The sequence below is a fragment of the Phoxinus phoxinus genome (assembly GCF_949152265.1).
Source record: "Phoxinus phoxinus genome assembly, chromosome: 18".
NCBI classification, from domain to species: Eukaryota; Metazoa; Chordata; class Actinopteri; order Cypriniformes; family Leuciscidae; genus Phoxinus; species Phoxinus phoxinus.
In genome coordinates, this window is record NC_136893.1 from 6373923 (window position 1) to 6397116 (window position 23194).

The 23194-nt window shown below is 43.1% G+C and overlaps 1 protein-coding gene and 1 long non-coding RNA gene across 2 annotated transcripts in view; both read left to right on the plus strand.

Annotated features, from left to right (window-relative positions):
- The first annotated feature begins 7504 nt into the window (after positions 1-7504).
- dnajc16 (DnaJ (Hsp40) homolog, subfamily C, member 16) overlaps positions 7505-23194 on the plus strand; it is a 68505-nt gene continuing 52815 nt past the window's right edge. Inside the window, exon 1 of the mRNA XM_079588036.1 lies at positions 7505-7607. Coding sequence (XP_079444162.1) covers positions 7571-7607 — 37 coding nt within the window. The 5' untranslated portion in view covers positions 7505-7570. The remainder of the gene's footprint in view (positions 7608-23194) is intronic.
- LOC306986219 lies at positions 18417-20756 on the plus strand. The gene is made up of 2 exons (XR_013794940.1): positions 18417-19841; positions 20340-20756. It is a non-coding gene; the product is annotated as an uncharacterized lncRNA (long non-coding RNA).

Consider the following 23194-nt stretch of genomic DNA (forward strand, 5'->3'; position numbering starts at 1 on the left):
CGAAGAGTCGCCAACATGAAGTTCCGTCCACCATGCCCCACTTCTTCATGAATATGTCGCAGGATTAGGTCAGAAATGTGTATGTCTTTGGCCAATATAATTGGGTGTTTGGAGTCTTCAGGGATCAATGCGTTATCAAGGCGTCCACCAACCCTGATAATATCAGACTGAAGAATTGGATTTAGACTATAAAGAGGACTATTTCGCTTGACTACTCCACACTTTCGTAGACTCTTTAGTTCCTCCGGAAATCTCTTTCTTTGAGAAAGTCGGATAATTTCCATTTCGGCCTTTTCCAATTCTCCCAACGAAAGTAAATCCTTATGCACAGTAGGTTCAAATTTCTGCATTTCCTGATTAATAGTCATCTCTTGTTGATATGGATCTGTATCAGGGCAGACAAAAGCAGCCTGCAGTCGTTTCCTTTCCTTACTACGGTCCATCAAGATTCGTTTCAAACGAAGGATCCATGCTACGGCTTTCTTTAGTCGAATCCAAGAGGAAAAGTAGTCAAAGAAACGCGATATGGAGTCAGAATTTTCGTTTACTTTTATTGTGTTTATCAGAACACTCTTTTTAATCTCAGGATCGTGAGATAATATTACGTCCTTATAGGTGGGGTCCATCGGCCACTCTTCTTGTGACCGAACAAGAAATGTGGGACCAGAAATCCACGTCTCGTTCTTCAAGAATAAGTCCACCTTCACTCCTCTAGATACCAGATCTGCTGGATTGCTTGACCTATTCACATACCTCCACTGTCACTGTCCACACTCTATTAGCCACAAAGCACTTAAACCTTGAGGTCCTATTTCGAAGGTATTTGAGTACTGAAGTGCTATCAGTCCAAAAAAACTGAATTCTGGAAGGGCATCTTGAGTTCTTTCGTCCAGATCTTGTCGATACGGCTTGCAAGCGTGGCAGCTGTAAGTTCCAGGCGAGGGATTGTAATGGATCTTAATGGTGTAACCCTTGCCTTGCTCGCCAGGAGGGTAGAATGTGCCAGTTGTTGGTCATTATGGAGCAGCAGATAGGATACCACACCATATCCTTGCTCGCTTGCATCTGAGAAGTGATGCATTTGAGCAGAAGTTACTTCTCCGAACCCCTCGGGCTTCAAACATCTTCTGACCTCAAAACACTCCAAGCGATGCAGATCATCCAGCCAGTTCATCCAACGTTGAACATACACCGAAGGAATTACATTGTCCCACCCTATACCCTCTCTGCACAGATCTTGCAGTATCCTCTTTGCAGACAGAATCACAGGTGACAAAAACCCCAGAGGGTCGTAGATGGAACTAACCACTGAGAGAATTCCTCTCCTTGTAAGAGGTCTATCCTTTACTACCACTTTGAATTGAAAGGCATCTGATTCAGCACACCATTGCACTCCTAGTGCTCTTTCCAATGGCAAAGTGTCACGATCCAAGTCCAAATCCTTTACCTTTTTCTCTCTGTCAATCTCAGGTACAGCACCCAAAACAGCACGGCTGTTGCTAGTCCATTTCGTTAAACGAAATCCTCCTTTAGCACACATACTAGTAAGATCCTTGTACAGCTGCACAGCATCTGATTCGGAAGGTACAGAAATAAGGCAGTCATCCACATAGAAATTATTGAAGACAACATCCATTGTCTTGGGGTCAAATAGCTCATTTTGATCCACTGCACATTTCCTCAGTGCAAAACTCGAGCAACTTGGTGATGATGTGGCTCCAAATAAATGAACCACCATTCTGTATTCCTCCAGACTGCTGTTTACATTACCTTCTGGCCACCACAGGAATCTCAAGAGATCACAGTCTTCTGAGTGAACTCTGATTTGATGGAACATGGATTCGATGTCGGCCATCAGGGCAACAGATTCCAGTCTAAATCGTACAAGTACACTCACTAGTGAGCTGGTTAAGTCTGGGCCTTGCAGAAGCTTGCTATTTAGCGATGTACCCTGATAAGAAGCTGCACAATCAAACACAACCCTGATCTTGTGTTTCTTGACATGATATACGCCATGATGGGGTAAATACCACAGACCAAGGGCGTAGGTTTGGTCTCAGCTTTGGTGGGGACATCCCACCCCCACACCACCCCCTTATTTTTTCAGCCAATCAAATGACGGCGTTCCTTGTATTGTCGTACTGGCCATGGGAATCGATGCAAATAGATGCAACAGGGTTTTTTTCCTGGCTCAAAACTAGGCGGAGTTGGTACAATTCTGATGATGAATTTTATTAAAAAGATAATTCAACTTGTATTTTTCATATACCAACATATAGCCTACTCTGTTTTCCACAGTACTTTTGTGGGTGGACCTCGGTATCTCTAGAGGGGTCCGGGGGCATGCCCACCCGTAAGAAAATTTTGTACATTTTAAAGATGAATTCATTAATCGGGTGCACTTTGAGTCACCAGAATCCGCTGTTAAAAATAAATAATCCACCCGCCCAAACCTATGATATTCTCTGATTTAGATATCTGATCATCACATTACAATTATTAAAATTATCAGTGTTAAGCATGATAATATGGTAAAATGTCACACTGTAGTAGGGTGATTTAAAAATAACATTTATTTAAAATAGCCTAAAAGTTCTTCTTTTGGCAAAATTACATTTCTTTAATAGCCTAAACCGAGGCGTTACTCCCTTCAAACTTAAATTGTCAATGTTTCATTACGTCATGTTGGAAAACAATCTTATCAGAATATATATATTTTTTACCTTTATAAAGGGCATTTCCCCCTAATTGTATTAAATGTAGGCTATGCTCAGCGCCAACGCTCCCACCACGCGCTGAAAAATTGCCTAATGAAAATCAATAATAATGCCGATATTATTTCAGTATGGAAACACAGACATCACGGGAGTCTCCCGCATATTGATAACGGCTCACTGATGCCCGCGAATTAGTTAAAATCTCCCGGAATCGCGAGCGCGCCCGCGAGACAGATACTGTGCTCCAAACCGCGTAGCGCGTGCACGGCAGAGAGGAAGAGAGAGCAAGAGATCGCGTGCGCGTGTGCCTCAAGAAGCGCATGTAATATGTTTGATGGACACAGGACAGAATGGACACAGGAACCCAACAGAACCGTCACGGTGGAAAAAGTGTATCTAGCATGTGACTGTCTATCCGAGTTTTGTCGAGTGCAGAAGGCAGCACCTAAATTGACGGAGGCGGCCGCCTCGTTATTCTCTCACAAATATTGGTGGGGACAATTTTGTCATTTAAAAATATTGATTGGGACTAGTACCTAGCGTCCCCCCCTAAACCTACGCCCATGCCACAGACGTCCGTCACGTCTCTCCAGTTCGGCCACAGGTACTCTTTCTGCATAACCCTTATGGATGACGTCCTCCATAAAGGTGGTGTAATCTGCATGAAAGGAAGAATTCACTTTAAACCTTTTTTGAAGAGTTAATGCACGTTGTTCTGCAATCCTCCTGTTCATAGGCATGACCACTTGAGCATTTCTGAATGGTAGACCGATATAGTAATGACCATTAATCAGTCTTGCCGAATGAGACACAAAGTTCATAAACTGCTGGTCTTCTTTCGACGTTCCTACCATTTCTTCGTGAGCAGTCTCTGGGAAATCTGCCTTAAATTGCTGCTTCCACAACTCTTCCAATTTCATTACTGCAATCCTATTCGCAGTCACAGGGAGTTGGTCGACAGCATCATTTTCATTCATGCGAACTCCTTTAAGTGGTCCGTTAACAGTCCATCCGAACGTGGTCCTTACAGCATATGGGCCGTTATTTTGACTACGAATTATCTCCCAAGGCTCCAGTGCTTCTGGAACATTAGCTCCAATCAAAAGCTCAATGCCCGCATTAATCATAGGTAGGCAGATATGACTCAGATAAGGCCAACGTTCAAGATCTTTCTGTGAGGCGATGTTTGCTGTGGTCACAGGCATGGTCGTCTGTGTATACACTTCAGGCAATGCACAGTAATATTCTTGACTCAACCCAGATACCTCCAAATCCTTTAGAACGTAACTACCAACTGATTTATCTTGACTCATTGTTCTGAGAAGAATATTAACTCTCTTCCCAGGGAGGTTGAGCTTATTCATCAAACTTTCCGTACAGAAAGAAGCAGAACTCCCAGAATCAAGAAAAGCATAAGTCATCACCACACTGTTTCCCTTTTTTGATTTAACATACACTGGAACGATAGGTAACGCACAGTTATCATTACCAGCCCCAGTAAGACCACTGGTTTGGAGAGAGACCATCGCACTGGCTACTGCTGACTTGGATTCGGCTTTCTTCTTGTCCAAAGTGTCTACCTTCTCGTGAGGATAAATGTGAAGAAGACTAGGGTGTTTCAGACTACATATGTTACAGATACTTCTCCGTTTGCAGTCCCTGCTGAGGTGTCCGGTATGCAAGCAGCCAAAGCAAATTCCTCTCGTCATCAAAAAGTTCATCTTTTCTCTGTGACACTTTCTGGTAAGTGTATTACAAGCATCCAGTGTGTGTTCACCACTACAGAAGAGACATATTCTGTTGGTTGATATCTTACGGTGTTCTTTTATTTCAGGCATAGCAGAGATAGTGGTTGCAAAACTGCTTCTGGGTTTTGGCTGGATTGCTCTGGTGTTCATTTTCCTATCTCCAGCAGGTAATGCATCCTGAATATTACCAAACACAGGATCAGATAGGATTTTTACTTGTCTCTCAATGAAGCCCACAATATCAGGAAAGGTGGTTTGATTGTGGCGTCGCTCCTTTAACTCATATGCAACGACTCTCCATCGGTCTTTGAGTTTATAAGGAAGTTTTGAGAGGATAACTTGCATGTTAGTGGTGAGATTCAGCTCATTCATATAGTGAATGTCTTGCATAGCGTTACAACAACTCCTTAGGAAAAGACCATACTCTCGTAGGGACTTAGCATCTTCAGATTTTACAGCTTTCCATGAGAGAGCTTTTTCCATATAAGATGAAGCTATTTTTACCTCATTGCCAAAGATCTCCATCAAAGTACTGTATTTCTCTAGGAGGAAGTGAAGACAAATTATGCTGTTTAACCAATAAAGTAGCGATTTCATTTTGCTTAGCCATGAGCTGAAGCATGCTTGCGTGGCTCACATCGGCTTGAAAACTTGATCTTGAACCATGAGCATATCCAATATTCTGATTATCCAATGATGACATGTTAGGCAATGTAGATTGTGAAGGTTTCGTTTTAGATCTTGTTGATTGTTGTTGTACCGGCTGAGATAGAGAATAAGTTGAAATTCTTTGTGTGTTATCAACATGTGACGTACGCGTTACCGGCATGGACTCTGATGCCGTTGGCACACTAGATGAAGGAACACATGGTTCCGCCTCAGGATGAAAAGGTTCAAACACGATTCTCTCGACAGATGAATGAGATTCAGAATGCACGTCTTGATACACCTTTACTCTTGCCATTGACTCTGCTAGTTTAGTTTCCAGCTCCAGTTTTTCCCTCCTTCTCCTAAGCTGTTCCTCCTGTTCCTCTAAATCATGTTTTCTTTGCAGCATTTGTTGAGAAGCTAATAAAGCAGCCAGTTCTGCCTTAGCTTTAAGACGAGTGGAAGAAATGGAAGATCGGCTTGATCGAGATCCATGAGATGCCACTCCAGATGATCGTTTACTGCTTATATTTGAAACACTGTCCGTCGGTTGAATTTCGTTTTCAAGGTTAGCAGAATCCATTCCAGCTTGTAGATTTGCATTAGGGAGCTGAGTATTGGATGTTGTGGACACCACTTCAACAGAGGGTGAAATATCGGATGCACGAACCGCTTGAGATGTTGCATCTACTTCTTCAACCCTAGGCTCGCAGGTATCAGGAAGAGCGGTGCGGGAATTTAATTTCCCTGTTTCATTAATCCATTGTTGAACATCATCCACAAAGCCATTATAATATTTCGAAATTGCATCAAACCATTCATTTTGTATATTTTGTTCCTTAAGAGGTAATAGAGGCAATACGCTTTTATGTAGCACAGATGCATCATCCATAAGCAACTGTATTGATTCCAGTGTTGAACACACTTGAGACGCATTGTCGTCACATTTCATCAGCTCTTTCATTGACACAATCACATTCTTCACTTTATTCACTTTGCTCTTGCGATCCCTTTGCAAGGCTTCAATTTTAGCCATCAGGGCTTTTGCCGTGGGCTTATGCTCTCGTTTGCTGCTATCAGCAGCGTGCACTATATCCCCAGAGTTCATTCTCAAACGCAACGGACAATGTGAGCGCAGTTTCAAACAGCGCGCTCACAGAGCCAAACAATGAATGAACGTAACAAGGCAGCACGCACGAGCCCATAATATGCAGGAGCAACACAAACCACTAACAGAGTTCAATCCAATGCCAATCCAGCGTAACGACAGCATGTTTCAAACAACAGCGATACGGCCACAATCCATTTAAACCGATGACATACCTCCTCTGCCGTTTGTATGTGCGTCAATCGGCTCCGTCGATCCACTTCACGGTACGCGTCCGCGACAACATGCGGTGTGCAGATACAACCGTGTCCAATTTGCGTCCATAGTCCACCAGCGGTAAGCTTTTCTGTTGACTTAATGTCGCGGCAACCTATAGCCGCGGAGAGACTAAGCAGCGAGAAAGGTCCGTGACGCGTTTCCATCCATGTTTCATAATCCGTGAACCTTTATTGGCATGATGTAACAGTCCACGGCAAAAACAATTGATTATTACAAACATACAAACATACAAACGGTCAACAGAAAGTGAGCACTCCTCGCTACTCACCCCCTCTCTACACAGTCACAACTAACAGGAAATACTACCAGGTAAATATCCACCTATACCCACGTGACCAAACCACCTGGTAACGTGCACGCAAAATACATAATAAAAGACAAACAGTTTCTGCACCTACACAAACCATAATGATATTTACACTTAAATATTTTCTTCTCAGCCATGTTAACAATTGTCCGTGAGCGAAAGCTCCTCCCATTGTCTGATTGGCCTTTCGCAAGGATTCCTGGGTAGTTAAAGTGCGTGAAGCCTGCATATGCGGGCTTCGCGGAAGACCGCTTCAAGGGTACAAAGGGGGCGCTGCTGAGCACACTTTAGAGCGTTAAAATGATGAATGGGACGGACTACGCACTCGTAGACTCAGCGAGCACGCGCAATTTAAGTCCACGAGACCGAAAGTCCACCTGAAGTGCGCCATTTGGGACAGGGCCAAGCACGTACCAGCCGGGTCCATCACTTATTGGGTTCCCCGGAAACATTTCCGTTGTGTTCTGTTCTATTTGCAGCGCTTTTCTGTATTTGTTTGTGTTGTGAACTTTTGCAGCGCGTTTCTGTATTTGTTTGTGTTGTGAACTTTTGCAGCGTGTTTCTGTATTTGGTTGTGTTGTGAGTATTTGGAGCACACATGTGTTGTGAAACTGATGAAGATGTTTTCTTAATTTGCAGGTGTTTTTCTATTTGCATGTGTTTTCTTCAGTTGCAGTGCGTTGACCTCTCTCGGCCACCGTAGTTCTCCCTCCGAGTTACTTTCTAAAAACGAAACTGTAAACCTAGACTGAAAGAGATCTGGATGATTCGCTTTCACAATGAAAGCGCGCCTCTTGTTAGTTTTATTGCTGGTGTCTAAAGGGCCGTACACACCGGGACGAATATCGGCGCGCATTATTCGTCAGCGTTTTTCAACGCGTTTTTTGTGTTCACACCTGTAAAAGCGCCGGCTATTTGGCCCAACTTAAATGAATTTTGGTTAAATAAGACACAGGTTCTCATATGCAATTATCTCGTTTTAATCTGACTCCCAAATAAAAGTTCAATGTGCAATAAGGTTATGTTTACAGTTAAATAGTTACAACATGATGTAATGAGAATTTAAACCATTTGTACCCAGCATAATGTAAAATGTTACCTGAGAGAGAGAAATAGAAAGAGAGAGAGAGAGAGAGAGGGGGGGGGGGGGGGGAGAGAGAGAACTTTCTGTTGTGTGCAGTTGCATCTTCAGACATTTTTTCCAGGCTTTGTAGCAATAACAGTTTGTCAGTGTTCAGTCTTTCTTCACCATCCAGCCCTGCATGAGGAGGCTCCATCAAATGGTCTTTCACTGTTCATAGATGTGCAATTCATCCGTCACACACTTCACAAGAACAGGCACTGAATCTGGCAGCAAACGAGTGGGACAGCAATCTGGCAGCTGTCTCTTTCTGAACCAGGACACAGGACATGAACGTCAGTAGCAGTGATCTTGTGATTTAAAAGAGCATCCAATACAACAAACAGCAAAAGTAGACACATGGCATTTGTTATTGGTCAACGGGCTAATATGGTCAGATTCAAATTTGTCTCTGGCAAAAGGCCCTTAAATTGATGTATTTAGAAACATGGTCAAGGGAGGACAAAAGAAGATCAAGTTCTTACACTGTTTCAGGAAACACTCAAATAAATTTCATCACAACAAAACAACAAATGCTGGTTTTTAACCCCATTTCATGTAGAGTTTCTGTAAAACATTTAGTGTAACCCAAACGCAGAGATTCAATTTAATCAATGTCCAAAACATTGTTGTAGGTCAAATGGTCAAAATATAAATATGCAACAATAATTCATGTAATATCAATAATAATATTCAATCAAAAATCATGAAGAAATACATATATAATAATCATTGTTTGTTCAGTAATCTTCCAATGTAAGCCACCTATGCAGATTTAAGAAGTGACTTCGGCATAATACAAGAATGGAGATCGTTCATTCCTTGTAACAGTGTGTGTGTGTGTTTGTGTCATATAACAGTTTGGTGTTTGTGTGTGTGTGTGTTTTGGTGTGTGTGTGTGTGTGTGTTTTGGGGTGTGTGTGTGTTTTGGGGGGTGTGTGTGTGTGTGTTTTGGGGTGTGTGTGTGTGTGTGTGTGTGTGTGTTTTGCTGGCTAAGTCACAGTCGATGACATGGGTTGAATTGTAATTTTTTTTGTAATTGATTGAAGCTTTCACACTTCAGATCTAGTTTGTTTTTTATGATGTGTCTGTTATTAGAGGCTTTGTTGAGAAATCATGGGCCCTATGATTTTCCAACCACACCAATAACAATCAGTTAAACATTTTGAATTTTAATAGCAAGTCTGTCTTTGCTTTAGAATTTGTATTATCAATTTGTGACTGTAGCCATGCATGTGTACGTTACAGTGTTTTCCCATGAGTTGGTAGTGTGTACTGTCATCATGGGATCAGCTTTGCCATCCTATGTGTGTGAAGCTGTCTGGATCTGTTCAGTGTGATGATGGACAATAGATCATTAGTGAAGTGTCACTTTTGGGCTCTGTGCCATCTTTATCTTCCTATGTGTAGTGTTCAGCGGTAAATGGAGGTGTGTGTTCAGTGTTCATGCCTAAGAGATGGGTGGAATCAAATATGACAATTGTGTTGTAAATTTAGATCCAGTTCTAACTGGGAGGCCATAGTTATGCAGTAGTGTGTTACTGTGATGTGTGAGTGGCCTCTTGGGTTGTCTTTTCCAATTAATGCCCTGCTTGGCGATTATAACACAATGTATATTAGAATTCGAGTTATAATACAATTATGTTATATTTAAAATAATATAAGGTAAATAATATTATTTCTGGTCTCTGGAACAACTTTGTTGTCAAAGTATTTGTTTTTTCAAATGCCTATTCTTTCATTTTTAGTCTCTTTGAGGACTACGTGAAAGGCAAAATTACCATTTTAATGTTTAATTATTCTCTTTTGACTCTTTAATAATATTTTATCCGCTTAGACCAGGAAACTGTCGCTTCGAGTTCCTTACCCAGTAGGTCTCCGGCACAAGTGGTCAGTCCTGAAGATCATCAGCTGAGGCAATGGCTACATATCTAGGATTTTGCCGTAATCCCCACAAACAACAATCAAAGATACATTCAGTAGCCCTCTCTCGGGTGCCCCTCAGGAACTTAACTTAACTGTTTTACTTCAGTAGGTTTTGGCCACCATTAAAGACGCCAGTAGATGAACTTTACTTCTCTTTAATGGCTTTGGATTGGCCAAGCTCGTGATCTTTCACTTGCACTTACATAAAGTACTATTAAATAAGAACAGAGGTTGTCGGAAGCGTCCAAGCTAGATTAATCGACCAGCCTCTAGCTGGTCCTAGACGGACTCACTCATCCTCTCACCCAAGCAGCCAGCGAGCGTCTGATATCAGTGTTTTAGCCGTCGCTAATCTCTGACTTGACATTGTGGTAACACACGAATCCAATAATCTATTTGGGAAAAACAATCTCGGAGTCATTCAGAATTAATTAAAACGTAACAATTCATAAATTTTGTTCAAGATTCAGAGTTACTGAACCCTAATGCGCGACGTTCTCTGGAACTTTGAATATGAGTGTTTTGTTGTTTCAGGATAAATAAGATGCGCGTTCGCTGTTTTTGATTTTCAAATTCATTTTGAGCATAATGTGTTACGCACAATTTCAAATTTGAAAATTAACAGAATTATTGCATGCTTTTTAATCTCATCTGTGTTAAAGTTCAAGCTTTCAAATGTAATAGAGAGTTTGTCAAGATTAGTTTAGGTTTAGTATAGAATATTAATGTTTTCAATGTGAGATTGATTTCTAGTCTGTAAATAATATTATCCTGTTTTCCAAACTTTCTTTGCTTTTCATACTTCTCTGATAAATTAGATTTTAGTTGTTGCACAGTTTTGTTTGCAATTACCTGTGCCACACAATTCTAGCCGTGTACCCGCCCCTTTTTTGGCACTGGGTAGCACACAAATGAAAATTCTGTTTCAGAAATTCAATTTTAGGGACGAAAGTCACCCTTCTCCAATTATTGTCCTGCTCGGCGAGTGTAATATAATGTTTATTATAATTCCAGTTATAATATAATTATATTCTTTAACAATACAAGTCAAATACTATTGTTTTCAGTCTCTGAAAAGTCTGGAACAACTTAATGCATGGTCCAATCTCTACTTGTTGTCATGTCAATACATTTGAATATGAAAATGCTTCTGGCTCAGGACTGATAAGATGTACATTGGCTGTTTCTCTTTTCTCTTTGCTAGGTTTCAAATACCTTTTCTTCTCATTTAGTCTTTTTAAATGGCCATTTTAACGTTTGATTCTTCTATTTACTCTTACTTTATATTCTTTCGTTTATAGATAAGGAAACTATATCGATTTGCAGTCCTTCTCCTAAGGATGCACGACACAATCTCGCCAGTCTGCTAAATATCGGAGATTTGCCGTATTCACACGTACAAAATAACAGACACTTACATAACCCCCTTGAATGCCACCTCAGGAACTTAATCAAATTGTTTCACTTTAGTAGAGGTCATGATCACCATAAAAAGACGTTAGTCGATCAACGTACTTTTCTTAATATGGCTTTGGTTTAATCAAGCCCGTGGTATAACCAAGTACACGTATCTAAAGGAACATTTAATTGAGAACAGAGGTTATGGAACGCACCCGAATCCAGGTTGATCAAAAAGCATTTGCTGATTCTGGACGGAAATAACTCGCTCCCCTCATTCAAGTACACTTGAATCTGATATCAGTATTAGTCTTAATGCAGCATGACTTAAGCATTTAGCGTAGCCTTGAGCGTTTTGAAAGCAACACGGACAATAGCATTTAGCATTATCCTTGATTGCATGGCTTTAGCATTTAGCGTAGCCTTGAGCGTTTTGAAAACAGCATGCCAATAGCATTTAGTATTAGCCTTAATATTTGAGTTTTAGCCTGTACATCATATCATCCTGTTTTCCCAAAATTTTCTTTCCATAAACAATGCATCGATCTGCCTTTTTATTTATAAAATCACGTGTTTTCCGATTGTTTACAAAATTAGATTTCTATTTCTGTTGTTTGCTCATTCTCATCACTTGTTGCTAGTGTTTAAAACAAAGCCCAGATACAACACTGGCCGGAAAACATGCGGCTGATTTTAAAACTTTTAGGCTTTACATTTTCAGCTCTTCATCGAGTTATCAATTATTTTGAAGATGTTATTCCAATCTTAGGTTTCGTTTCTTGTTGCTTAGGCAAACAAGGAGATCTTTCAAATCTATACAAGTGTTTTCATTCTTCATCTGATGCGCTGCCGCTGCTACTCTAATCACGTCCTCACGCGTGTTTCTAGACAAAGAGCCTTCCGACCCGTAACAATGCAAACATTTTCTCAACACTTCTAAAGGGTAGAAAAAGTTGAACTTACCACAGCGGCGGAAGAAAGAGAAGATGTTCAAACCTCTGTGTGGATTTTAGATTCCATTTTTTCTGGAAAGGACTTTGCTCGTGTAGCAGTAGGGGATTTCCCCTTTCCTGTTTCTTTTCGTCATTGCCCTTATATGGGAATGGGTGGATGAGGTAATCAGGGCCAGCGTATTTAAATGTTTAGACGGGAAGCCCTAGAATGTAGGCTTGGTCACACCCACCCCTCTTCCGGTTTCACTATAGTTCAGGTAAGCGACGGAGATTATGCACGGTTTTGTGTAGTTTTAAAGTGTTTAGACTGTTTTTATCTTTGAAGGATCGCTGTAACAGTTTCGTCTGCGTACCCTGGGAGTTGCGTCGAGCACTCATAGACAGCTTTGAGGTATGACGGCGATCACGATCTGTTGTGATGTGGGTTGTATGGGGTTAGTCAAGATTAATGGGGGTTATTGTGTGTTTTAGTGGAACATTCGCGAGTGCATCCTGACATCGTGATGTGTGATCCGTGATGTGTGTGTGATTTCTCGTGTGGTACGTATGATTTAGTAATGTTTTGTATTGATGATTGGAGTAGATCCTTGTCTGATTGTTATGTTTTGTTTTGCAGTTTTCCGCGTACCACGTGATTTAATTCAGGTCGTGCTGCTGTTTTTCTATGACTAGATTATTCTTTTGTCCTTCGTGAATAATTATTTTGTTAGGTTTTCAAGACTTTAATAGTCGCTGTGTTTTTGATTTAATTTTATGGTTTGGGTTATTGCTATTTCTGTAATTGAGTTGGACTGATCAGCGTGATTTGGGCCGTAGTGCCGTGTGATGTTATATTAGTGTCTATCTAACGGTCATCCATTGAGTATTCTGGGGTCCTCACTGCCAATGAGGTTGGACAGATTATTTATCACCTGTGCACCACCTGATCTGGTCAATCATCATAATTGTGTCTGATGTGATTGTTGTGATTATTTTGTATGTGTATCTTCCCTACTAATCTTTCTTTTTTTGTCTCTTTTTGTTTTGTTTCGAGTCAAGGCTGAGTGCGCCGAGGGGGAGGCTAGTCACCTGGGTGAACACATTTGCTGTGAGGTTGGAGCACCAGGGTTTGAGCACCTCTTCATATGTAGTTTGCCGTGCACACTTAAATGGTTGAGAGCACAATTGTTTACAGCTAGCTTGCCACCCCTAACGTAAGCTTTAGCCTTGCCGTTATATTCTTTTTGTAATAATTATTTTTCTTGTTTGTTTTATTTTGTGGGGACGGTACATACATTTTTGTTTTTGTTTGGTTTAATGTTATTCAGTGCTTGAAAATCAGCAATGTCTGGAGGAATGTTCTTTTAACATTTGATATATTGTGTATTGTTATAATAAACTTGCCAGCTATTTATATTACAAACAAATGGTGCTAGTGGGATATTTTTCCTTTTAAATAAAATCATTAATTTATTGGATGAAGCGACTCTGTATTTTCTCTGCACCACCGAACCTGGGTCCTTTTTATATTTCCTTGGGTGCAATTCCCAGGGTGGCGTAGTCTGTGCTCTCTGGATTTAGTTATACTAAGAAAAATCATACCGCTCTCGTCACAAACTGGCGTAGTCGGCAGGGTGGTTGCATTGTAAAAGCAGAGACGTGGATTCTGTACTCTCATATTGATCATTTTGTTTGAAGTTATTTTCTTGTTTTCTTTTTTTTTGAGTATTGAAAAACAGCAGCCGACTCTGACTCTGAGGTGATGCCCAAGCCCTGGACTAATTGAGGTCCCTTCTGAACGAACGTCTTCCCTGAGTTTTTCTGTGTAGCTGTGCTTTGTTTTTTTCCTTTTGTTTTTGTCCTATTTTTCAGTCATGGAGGATGAACTGATACAACTTAGAGACATTGTGCTACAACTGAGAGCCGAAAATGAACGTCTGCGCCAGGAGCCGGCGGCAACTGTGTCAACGGACTCTATTCCGGCTCTCTGTGACAATACTGCAGCAAGGCCATCTACCAGTGTGGCTGCGGAAGGTATTAGAACTGCTACTGAGAGACTTGTTCTTATCCCACGGGATAGAAAGTGCCCTATGTTCCGAGGCAACTCTGGCATGAATATTGATGAGTGGGTCGAGGAGGCACGTGCATGTATGCGAGCCCGTCATTTGGCTCCTGTTGATCAAGCTTTCTTTTTGGTTGATCACTTGGAAGGTGAGGCCAGGGATGAAATTAAATATCGTTCAGATGCAGAGCGGGGAGACCCGGAAATCATTATTAAGATCTTGCAAGAACTGTATGGCTGTTGTCAATCATATGTTGCATTGCAGGAGGCTTTCTTTTCCAGGAAGCAGCAAGAGGGGGAGAGTCTTCATGAGTTTTCTTTGGCTCTGATGCGTCTTCTGGACCTGGTAAAACGTGTTGCACCAGCGGGCATGTTGAACTTTGAGGTGCTATTACGAGACCAATTTATTGAGTATGTTTCCGACTGTTCACTCCGCCGAGAGTTAAAGCAACTAGTGCGTCGCCAGCCCGCAGTTACCCTGTTGGATGTCAGAGGGGAAGCTATTAGGTGGGAGCGGGAGGGCATGCCTGGGGGGCATAGGGGTCGTAGTCACTCTGTTCCATCGGTCTATGGCCTTCAGTATGGGGTTCAGGGAGGTTCCTCTACCATGTTGGGTAATGGTGCATTAGGAGCAGAACTGGGGGATCTTAAAGCTATTCTGAAACAACAACAAGATCAGCTTAATCAGTTAACCCAAAGTATCGCTCTACTTCAGAACAACCAGAGGCATGTTAGACCGCTCCGTGATGGCCCTGTAATTTGTAGGAGATGTCAGCGCCCGGGGCACTTTGCAAGGGATTGTGACGGTGCAAGGGTTCCTTTTCGCTCCCGGTCTCACTCTGTAGCTTTACCTTCCCCCACTAGTACTGGACCATTGCCCTCCCAACAGGGGTCGGAAAACTAATGCCCACCGAACCGTTGAGCCACAGCTCGGGTGGGGCCCTTATAGGCTCTTGTGTTGTAAGTAGCGTAAGCACCGCAGCCAATTTAATGTCCTCTTGCCCCCATATAGACATTCTTATGGGTGGACATAAGGTGTCCTGTTTATTGGACACCGGTTCTATGGTGTCCACAGTTACCGAGAGTTTCTTTTTGCAACACTTTAAGACAGGGAGTTTACAGGCCTGCCGTTGGCTTCAGCTTAAGGCTGCTAATGGGTTGGCTATTCCTTATTTGGGCTATCTAGAATTGGATGTTTTCTTGTGTGGTAGGATTATACCTGGTTGCGGCGTGCTTGTAGTAAAGGACCCTCCTGGTGGTGCTAGTGTCCCAGGGGTCCTTGGGATGAATGCAATTAGCAAATGCTACGAACTTTTGTTTTTTCAACATGGGCCTGCTTTATTTGAGTTACCAACCGTGTCTCAGGCACCTGGTCATGTGTTCCAAGCCTTGCAACAGTGTTATCAGGCAGGTGTTGAGCCCCCCCCTGATGTGAAGAATGTTGTTAAGCTAAGTCAGGGGAGGGTTCAGCGTATTCCAGGGGGTGTGACCAAGTTTGTCAGGGCAACATGTTCAGATCACTTATCTGGTAGTACCTCCTTATTTGAGCCTCTCGACTCTGGCCTACCTGGTGGACTGTTGGCATCTCCTTCGTTAGTCCAGGTGTTTGGGGGTACAGTTTACGTTCCTGTTGTAAATGTTGGCACTACTGATGTCTTGCTTTACGCTCGTACCCAGTTAGGTTATTTGCGTGGGGTGGATGTGGTCAGTTTGCCTAAGGGCGTAGCTGAGTTGAGGGCTATTGAAGTAGCTGGTTCATCTCCCAGCTCAGTTCGGAGCCAAATAGATGCCCTTGATTTATCCGACCTTAGTAGGGAGGAGGCCCAACAGGTTAGGACATTGCTGGTTGAGTACCAGGCTGTGTTCTCAGCTCATGAGGGGGATTTGGGCTGTACCAGCCTTATATCCCATGAAATCCCCCTGTTAGATGATGTCCCTGTCCGGCAACGCTATAGGCGGTTGCCCCCATCTGAGTATGAGGTTGTCAAAGCCCATATCAATCAACTTCTTGAGGCACAGATCATTCGGGAGAGCTGCAGTCCCTACGCGTCCCCCATTGTTCTGGTGCGGAAAAAAGATGGTAGCCTTCGCCTCTGCGTGGACTACCGCCAATTAAATCAAAAGACTCGTAAAGATGCTTTTCCGTTACCACGCATTGAAGAATCGTTGGACGCTCTTTCCGGGGCCAATTGGTTCTCTACTCTCGATTTAGTCAGCGGCTATAATCAAGTTCCTGTTGCCGAGAAGGACAAAGCTAAGACAGCCTTTTGTACTCCTTTTGGATTATTCGAGTTTAACCGTATGCCTTTCGGACTTTGCAACGCCCCAAGCACATTCCAGCGCCTCATGCAACGTTTGTTTGGGGAACAGCACTGTCAATCTCTGTTACTTTACCTGGATGATGTTGTGGTCTTCTCTTCTTCCATTTCACAGCATCTGGAGCGATTAGAGGGAGTGTTAAGCCGACTGGGACAGGAAGGACTCAAAGCCAAGCTGGAGAAATGTACCTTCTTTAAGCAGGAGGTTGGCTATTTGGGACATGTGATCTCCAGCGCTGGCGTCTCCACGGATCCTGGGAAAATCGAGGCGGTAGCCCAGTGGCGACGTCCCACCCAGGTGGCGGAGCTGCGTTCGTTTCTTGGCTTCACCAGCTACTACCGTCGCTTCGTGGAGGGCTTTGCGAAAATGGCCGCACCCCTACATAAGTTAGTAGCAGAGTTGGTTGGAACAAAGGCTCGGAAAAGGAGCGGACGGGATTTCGCTGCGGCCTGGACAGAGGCCTGTGAGCAGAGCTTTGAAGGACTGAAAGCTAAACTCACCTCCACTCCAGTATTGGCTTATGCCAATTTCGCATTACCTTTCATCCTGGAAGTTGATGCTAGCCATAGTGGCTTGGGGGCAGTTCTATCACAGGAACAGGACGGTAAAGTCCGGCCTATAGCCTATGCAAGTCGTGGTCTTCGCCCCCCTGAACGTAATATGCTTAATTACAGTTCAATGAAATTAGAGTTCCTGGCCTTGAAGTGGGCAGTTACGGAGAAGTTTCGTGAGTACCTCTTGGGACAAAAGTGCATCATTTACACCGACAACAATCCTTTGAGTCATCTGGCCTCCGCTAAGTTGGGAGCAACAGAGCAGCGATGGGTGGCCCAACTGTCATGTTTCGATTATGAAATTCGATACCGGTCTGGCAGAGTAAATAGGAACGCTGATGCTTTATCCCGGCAGTATGTACCAGAGAATACCACCACCTTCGTTCCAGAATCTCTGCAGCAGACCGAAGTTGTACTACCATCCCAGGTAATCCAAACAGCCATCTTTGCTTTACCCCATCATTCTGCCTCTGATATATGTTCTCTACAGTGGTCAGACCCAGATATTCAAGCTATTTGGACTCTTCGCAAGCAGAAGATGTACCCTAGTTTGGTGATGCGTCAAGCACTATCCACCCAGTCATTGGCGTTACTACGGCACTGGGATCGACTGGTGGAGACTGATGGGGTATTATACCGTCGCACTCTTCGGCCTAATGGGGGTGAGGAGGTATTTCAAGTAGTTCTACCAGCAGTGTTGAAGCAAGATGTACTCACCCAGTTACACCATGACCATGGGCATCAGGGGGTAGAACGGACTATGGAGTTGGTCCGTCGACGCTGCTTTTGGCCGGGAATGGCTGTGGAAGTGAAGCGCTGGTGCCAAGAATGTGAAAGGTGTCAAGTGGCTAAGCATACGAATCCGGCTACTCCTAGTTTCATGGGACATCTTTTGGCTTCACGGCCCAACGAGATTTTGGCCATGGACTTTACCGTCTTGGAGCCTTCACATAATGGCCTGGAAAATGTGCTTGTTGTGACAGACATTTTTAGTAAGTTTACAGTGGCTATACCTACCCGGGACCAGAGGGCCTCTACTGTGGCCCAGGTTCTCGTGACGGAGTGGTTCTGCAAGTTTGGGGTGCCTAGTCGTCTCCACTCCGATCAGGGTCGTAGTTTCGAGGGCAACCTGATTCAACAGCTTTGCTGTCTTTATGGGATTACCCGATCACGTACCACACCTTACCATCCTGCTGGCAACGGTCAATGCGAGCGTTTCAACAGGACAATGCATAATTTGCTGCGCACCCTACCTGCCTCAAGAAAGAGAGACTGGGCCTCCTGCCTTTCCGCAGTTAGTCTTCTGTTACAACACCACCCCACATCAGTCGACTGGTGAGTCCCCACACTTTTTGATGTTTGGTCAAGATCCCCAACTACCAGTAGACTTCTTGTTGGGCAGAGTGCGGGAGTCAGAGGCTGGTACGGTACATGACTGGGTTCGAGAACATGAGGCCCGACTGCAGGTCGCCTTTGAGGGTGCTAGAGGGAGACTAGCAACTGCTGCTGCACGCCGCAAGGACTATCATGATAAGAGGGTGAAGGAAATGCCACTGTCTGAGGGTCAGCGAGTTTACCTGCGTAACGTGGGTGTAAGGGGACGTAACAAAATTCAAGACCTTTGGAGCTCTGTTGTTTATCAGGTATTGAAGGCACCCAAAGAGAAGGGAGTGGTGTACTCCATTGCACCTGTGAACGATCTGGGGAAGGTACGACATGTACATCGGACGATGCTGAAAGCTCAATTGCAGCCAGAGCCCCAGGACATCCCCCAGGATCGACCATCAGTGACAGTTGGGCCACCCGAAGAAGAGTTTAATGATGATTTGTGGCTTGTAGTACCTACCAGTTCGGTTGGTCCCAGTTCAAGTGCTGAGTCTGCTGACCCTACGAGATATTCCCGTACTCCTTCAACAGTACAAGAGGTTGCCAGGTCGCCTCTGGTTACTCCAGATGCCCAGGAGGCAAGGCCGTTGACCCCTCCGACTGCCCTGATTGATCATCTAGGTCCAACATTGTCGGAGGAGACTCGACCATCTTTACGACGGACGGCTCGTTCGACTGCCGGGCAACACTCCAATTTGTACCATCTTCCGCAGACTGCACAGGGGGTCGCTGGTGGGACTGTTTGCTCTTCTAGGGTTGTGTCTCAGGCTGTTCCGGCTTTGTTTAGGCCCTGGCATTAGCCTGGTGGCATTGCGTCGTAGTCTGTCTCTAATGTTCATATTTGAGTTCTTATCGTCGGGGCGCCGATAAAAGAAGGGGGGGGTGGAATGTAGCAGTAGGGGATTTCCCCTTTCCTGTTTCTTTTCGTCATTGCCCTTATATGGGAATGGGTGGATGAGGTAATCAGGGCCAGCGTATTTAAATGTTTAGACGGGAAGCCCTAGAATGTAGGCTTGGTCACACCCACCCCTCTTCCGGTTTCACTATAGTTCAGGTAAGCGACGGAGATTATGCACGGTTTTGTGTAGTTTTAAAGTGTTTAGACTGTTTTTATCTTTGAAGGATCGCTGTAACAGTTTCGTCTGCGTACCCTGGGAGTTGCGTCGAGCACTCATAGACAGCTTTGAGGTATGACGGCGATCACGATCTGTTGTGATGTGGGTTGTATGGGGTTAGTCAAGATTAATGGGGGTTATTGTGTGTTTTAGTGGAACATTCGCGAGTGCATCCTGACATCGTGATGTGTGATCCGTGATGTGTGTGTGATTTCTCGTGTGGTACGTATGATTTAGTAATGTTTTGTATTGATGATTGGAGTAGATCCTTGTCTGATTGTTATGTTTTGTTTTGCAGTTTTCCGCGTACCACGTGATTTAATTCAGGTCGTGCTGCTGTTTTTCTATGACTAGATTATTCTTTTGTCCTTCGTGAATAATTATTTTGTTAGGTTTTCAAGACTTTAATAGTCGCTGTGTTTTTGATTTAATTTTATGGTTTGGGTTATTGCTATTTCTGTAATTGAGTTGGACTGATCAGCGTGATTTGGGCCGTAGTGCCGTGTGATGTTATATTAGTGTCTATCTAACGGTCATCCATTGAGTATTCTGGGGTCCTCACTGCCAATGAGGTTGGACAGATTATTTATCACCTGTGCACCACCTGATCTGGTCAATCATCATAATTGTGTCTGATGTGATTGTTGTGATTATTTTGTATGTGTATCTTCCCTACTAATCTTTCTTTTTTTGTCTCTTTTTGTTTTGTTTCGAGTCAAGGCTGAGTGCGCCGAGGGGGAGGCTAGTCACCTGGGTGAACACATTTGCTGTGAGGTTGGAGCACCAGGGTTTGAGCACCTCTTCATATGTAGTTTGCCGTGCACACTTAAATGGTTGAGAGCACAATTGTTTACAGCTAGCTTGCCACCCCTAACGTAAGCTTTAGCCTTGCCGTTATATTCTTTTTGTAATAATTATTTTTCTTGTTTGTTTTATTTTGTGGGGACGGTACATACATTTTTGTTTTTGTTTGGTTTAATGTTATTCAGTGCTTGAAAATCAGCAATGTCTGGAGGAATGTTCTTTTAACATTTGATATATTGTGTATTGTTATAATAAACTTGCCAGCTATTTATATTACAAACAAATGGTGCTAGTGGGATATTTTTCCTTTTAAATAAAATCATTAATTTATTGGATGAAGCGACTCTGTATTTTCTCTGCACCACCGAACCTGGGTCCTTTTTATATTTCCTTGGGTGCAATTCCCAGGGTGGCGTAGTCTGTGCTCTCTGGATTTAGTTATACTAAGAAAAATCATACCGCTCCATCTGAGAATCACGTCTCGGGTCGCCACTGTAAAAACCCCGGCTATTTGGCCCAACTTCCGGTCTCCAAACAGCCGGTAAAGGAATGCGCGTGTTCTAGTCTTTCCAGCGTTTTAAATGAATTTTGGTCAAATAAGACACAGGTTCTCATATGCAATTATCTCGTTTTAATCTGACTCCATGAATTAAATAAAAGTTCAATGTGCAATAAGGTTATGTTTACACTTAAATAGTTACAACTTGATGTAATGAGAATTTAAACCATTTGTACCCAGCATAATGTAAAATGTTACCTGAGAGAGAGAAATAGAAAGAGAGAGAGAGAGAGAGAGGGGGAGAGAGAGAGAGAGAGAGGGGGGGGGGGAGAGAGAGAGAGAGAGAGAGAGAGAGAGACCCCCTCCACCCAGCTCGGCATCCAAAGAAAAGAGGCAGAACAACAGTTACATCCTGTTTTGTCACTTCCCCGACCGTGTGACCTAACACCTAGGTGTGAGATATTCAAACTGACCAATCAGACCATCACAATTTCCCCCATTGTCCCAAATCCCTGGCCTACAGGCCTATATCCCTCTTAGCACTGCTGTGCTGGGAATGTCTGAGAGAAAAGCAATTGTCTTTGTTGCATTGAAATAATCTTGGATTATTTCCAACCTTACACACCCAAGCGATTTTCGCTGACGATGAGCCGAGTGAACATGCAAATTCATTCCCTGACATTAGATGGCGCTTAATGTAAAACAGAAATACCCCGTGTAGTCGCTGGCACGTTTGTCATATAGTTCTTTATGTTCCGACACCAACGAGACCAACAGCTCTACATTCATCTTGTCTTGCATCTTCCTTGTCTTATTTCTTCCCGGCAGTGTAGACGCTATACTTGGCGTATATCTTCTTCGCGTTACGCTCGGCAAGACCGTTTTGTGTTTGAGCGCCCCCAAGTTGTGTTTTACTGTAACTTCAGAAGCTCCAGACACGTGAGCAAAAGCGCCAATCTCATTGGTCGGATAGTTTTTGACGCGGTGCGTCAAACCAAAAAAACTAACCCGAGGCGGTTTTTTTAAAATGACGCTTTTACGCGTGGCGTTTTACGCGTCGGTGTGCACACTCACATTGGCGCCCTTTGTTTAGTCACGAGGCGTTAAACGTCGGCCCGATGTGAACAGGCCTTAATATTACATTATCTTCAGGTTTTCTGGATGTGATCGCGGCTGCTGCATCTTATGTCGTTTACACATTTTTTAAACCGGACGGCTTGCTGGCTTTTGAACCTAAAGGTGAGTAGGCTAAAACAAAATAATAGATATCATATTATTTGATATATGAGTGAAACCGCATTAAATGTTTCCTTTGTTTGGATGTGTTGAATAACTTCCATTCCCAACAAGCAGTTCTACGTTCTAATTTGTTTTTCATGAAAGGGTTGTGGTAGCTACAGTTTTTTTCCTATATAGGCTAAGCCTACTTTGTAGGCCTTAAACCTTTGTCGGGTTTAAACGTAACTCTTTATTCATTAACTGTGGTTATGACGTTGTTGATATTACCATGTCATTACATTCAACATGGTGCCACATAGCGTTGTCAAATAGTTTTTATCACTTTATAGCTACATTTTCATTCAAAGTAAGCGTTTACCAATAAAAACAGCATTAATGCAAGAAAGGGAGAGTGATAGAAATTAAATGAGACTCCAGTGTTGTTTCTTCATAAAAAAAATCCCTGTCTGAATTACAAAATGTTTTTATTCTGAATGTTATTATACATTTTTATATGCAATTTTTACACCATTTTTGAAGTTATTATAAGATATAATTTGTCATGTGGTAAAAGTGTCAGAAAATGTGTCATGTCAGTTTATTTTGGTGTGCTGTTTTAGGAGTGATTTCATTGTACTGAGACAAAAATGCAACTTTTTACATTTATTTCTGTGTTATTTGTAGTTCCGTATCGAAAGGGAACTTGCACTGCATCTTGAGATGCTACCTGGGAACGCCTAAACATGACTGGTATCTGAAGCAACTGTCAAATCACTCTTAGAAGCGTTTCAAGCAGTGTGCCGAACCATGTCCGAGATCTCTAACACATGACTTGTGTGTTCATTGTCTGGGCGAAGATCGCGCACGCTCAGTTCTTGAGGGAGCTGTTTGCGTGCACTGTGAGCGGTTTACTTTCAAATGCCCATACGCAGTCTACTTGTGCAAAAATACTAACTACTAAAATTACCAAAGCACAACTTATGCAACTTATGACGTCAGAAGTAGCGCAGTGCGTCATGGGGTAGCGTAAATATCAGCAGTATGTGGCATTACT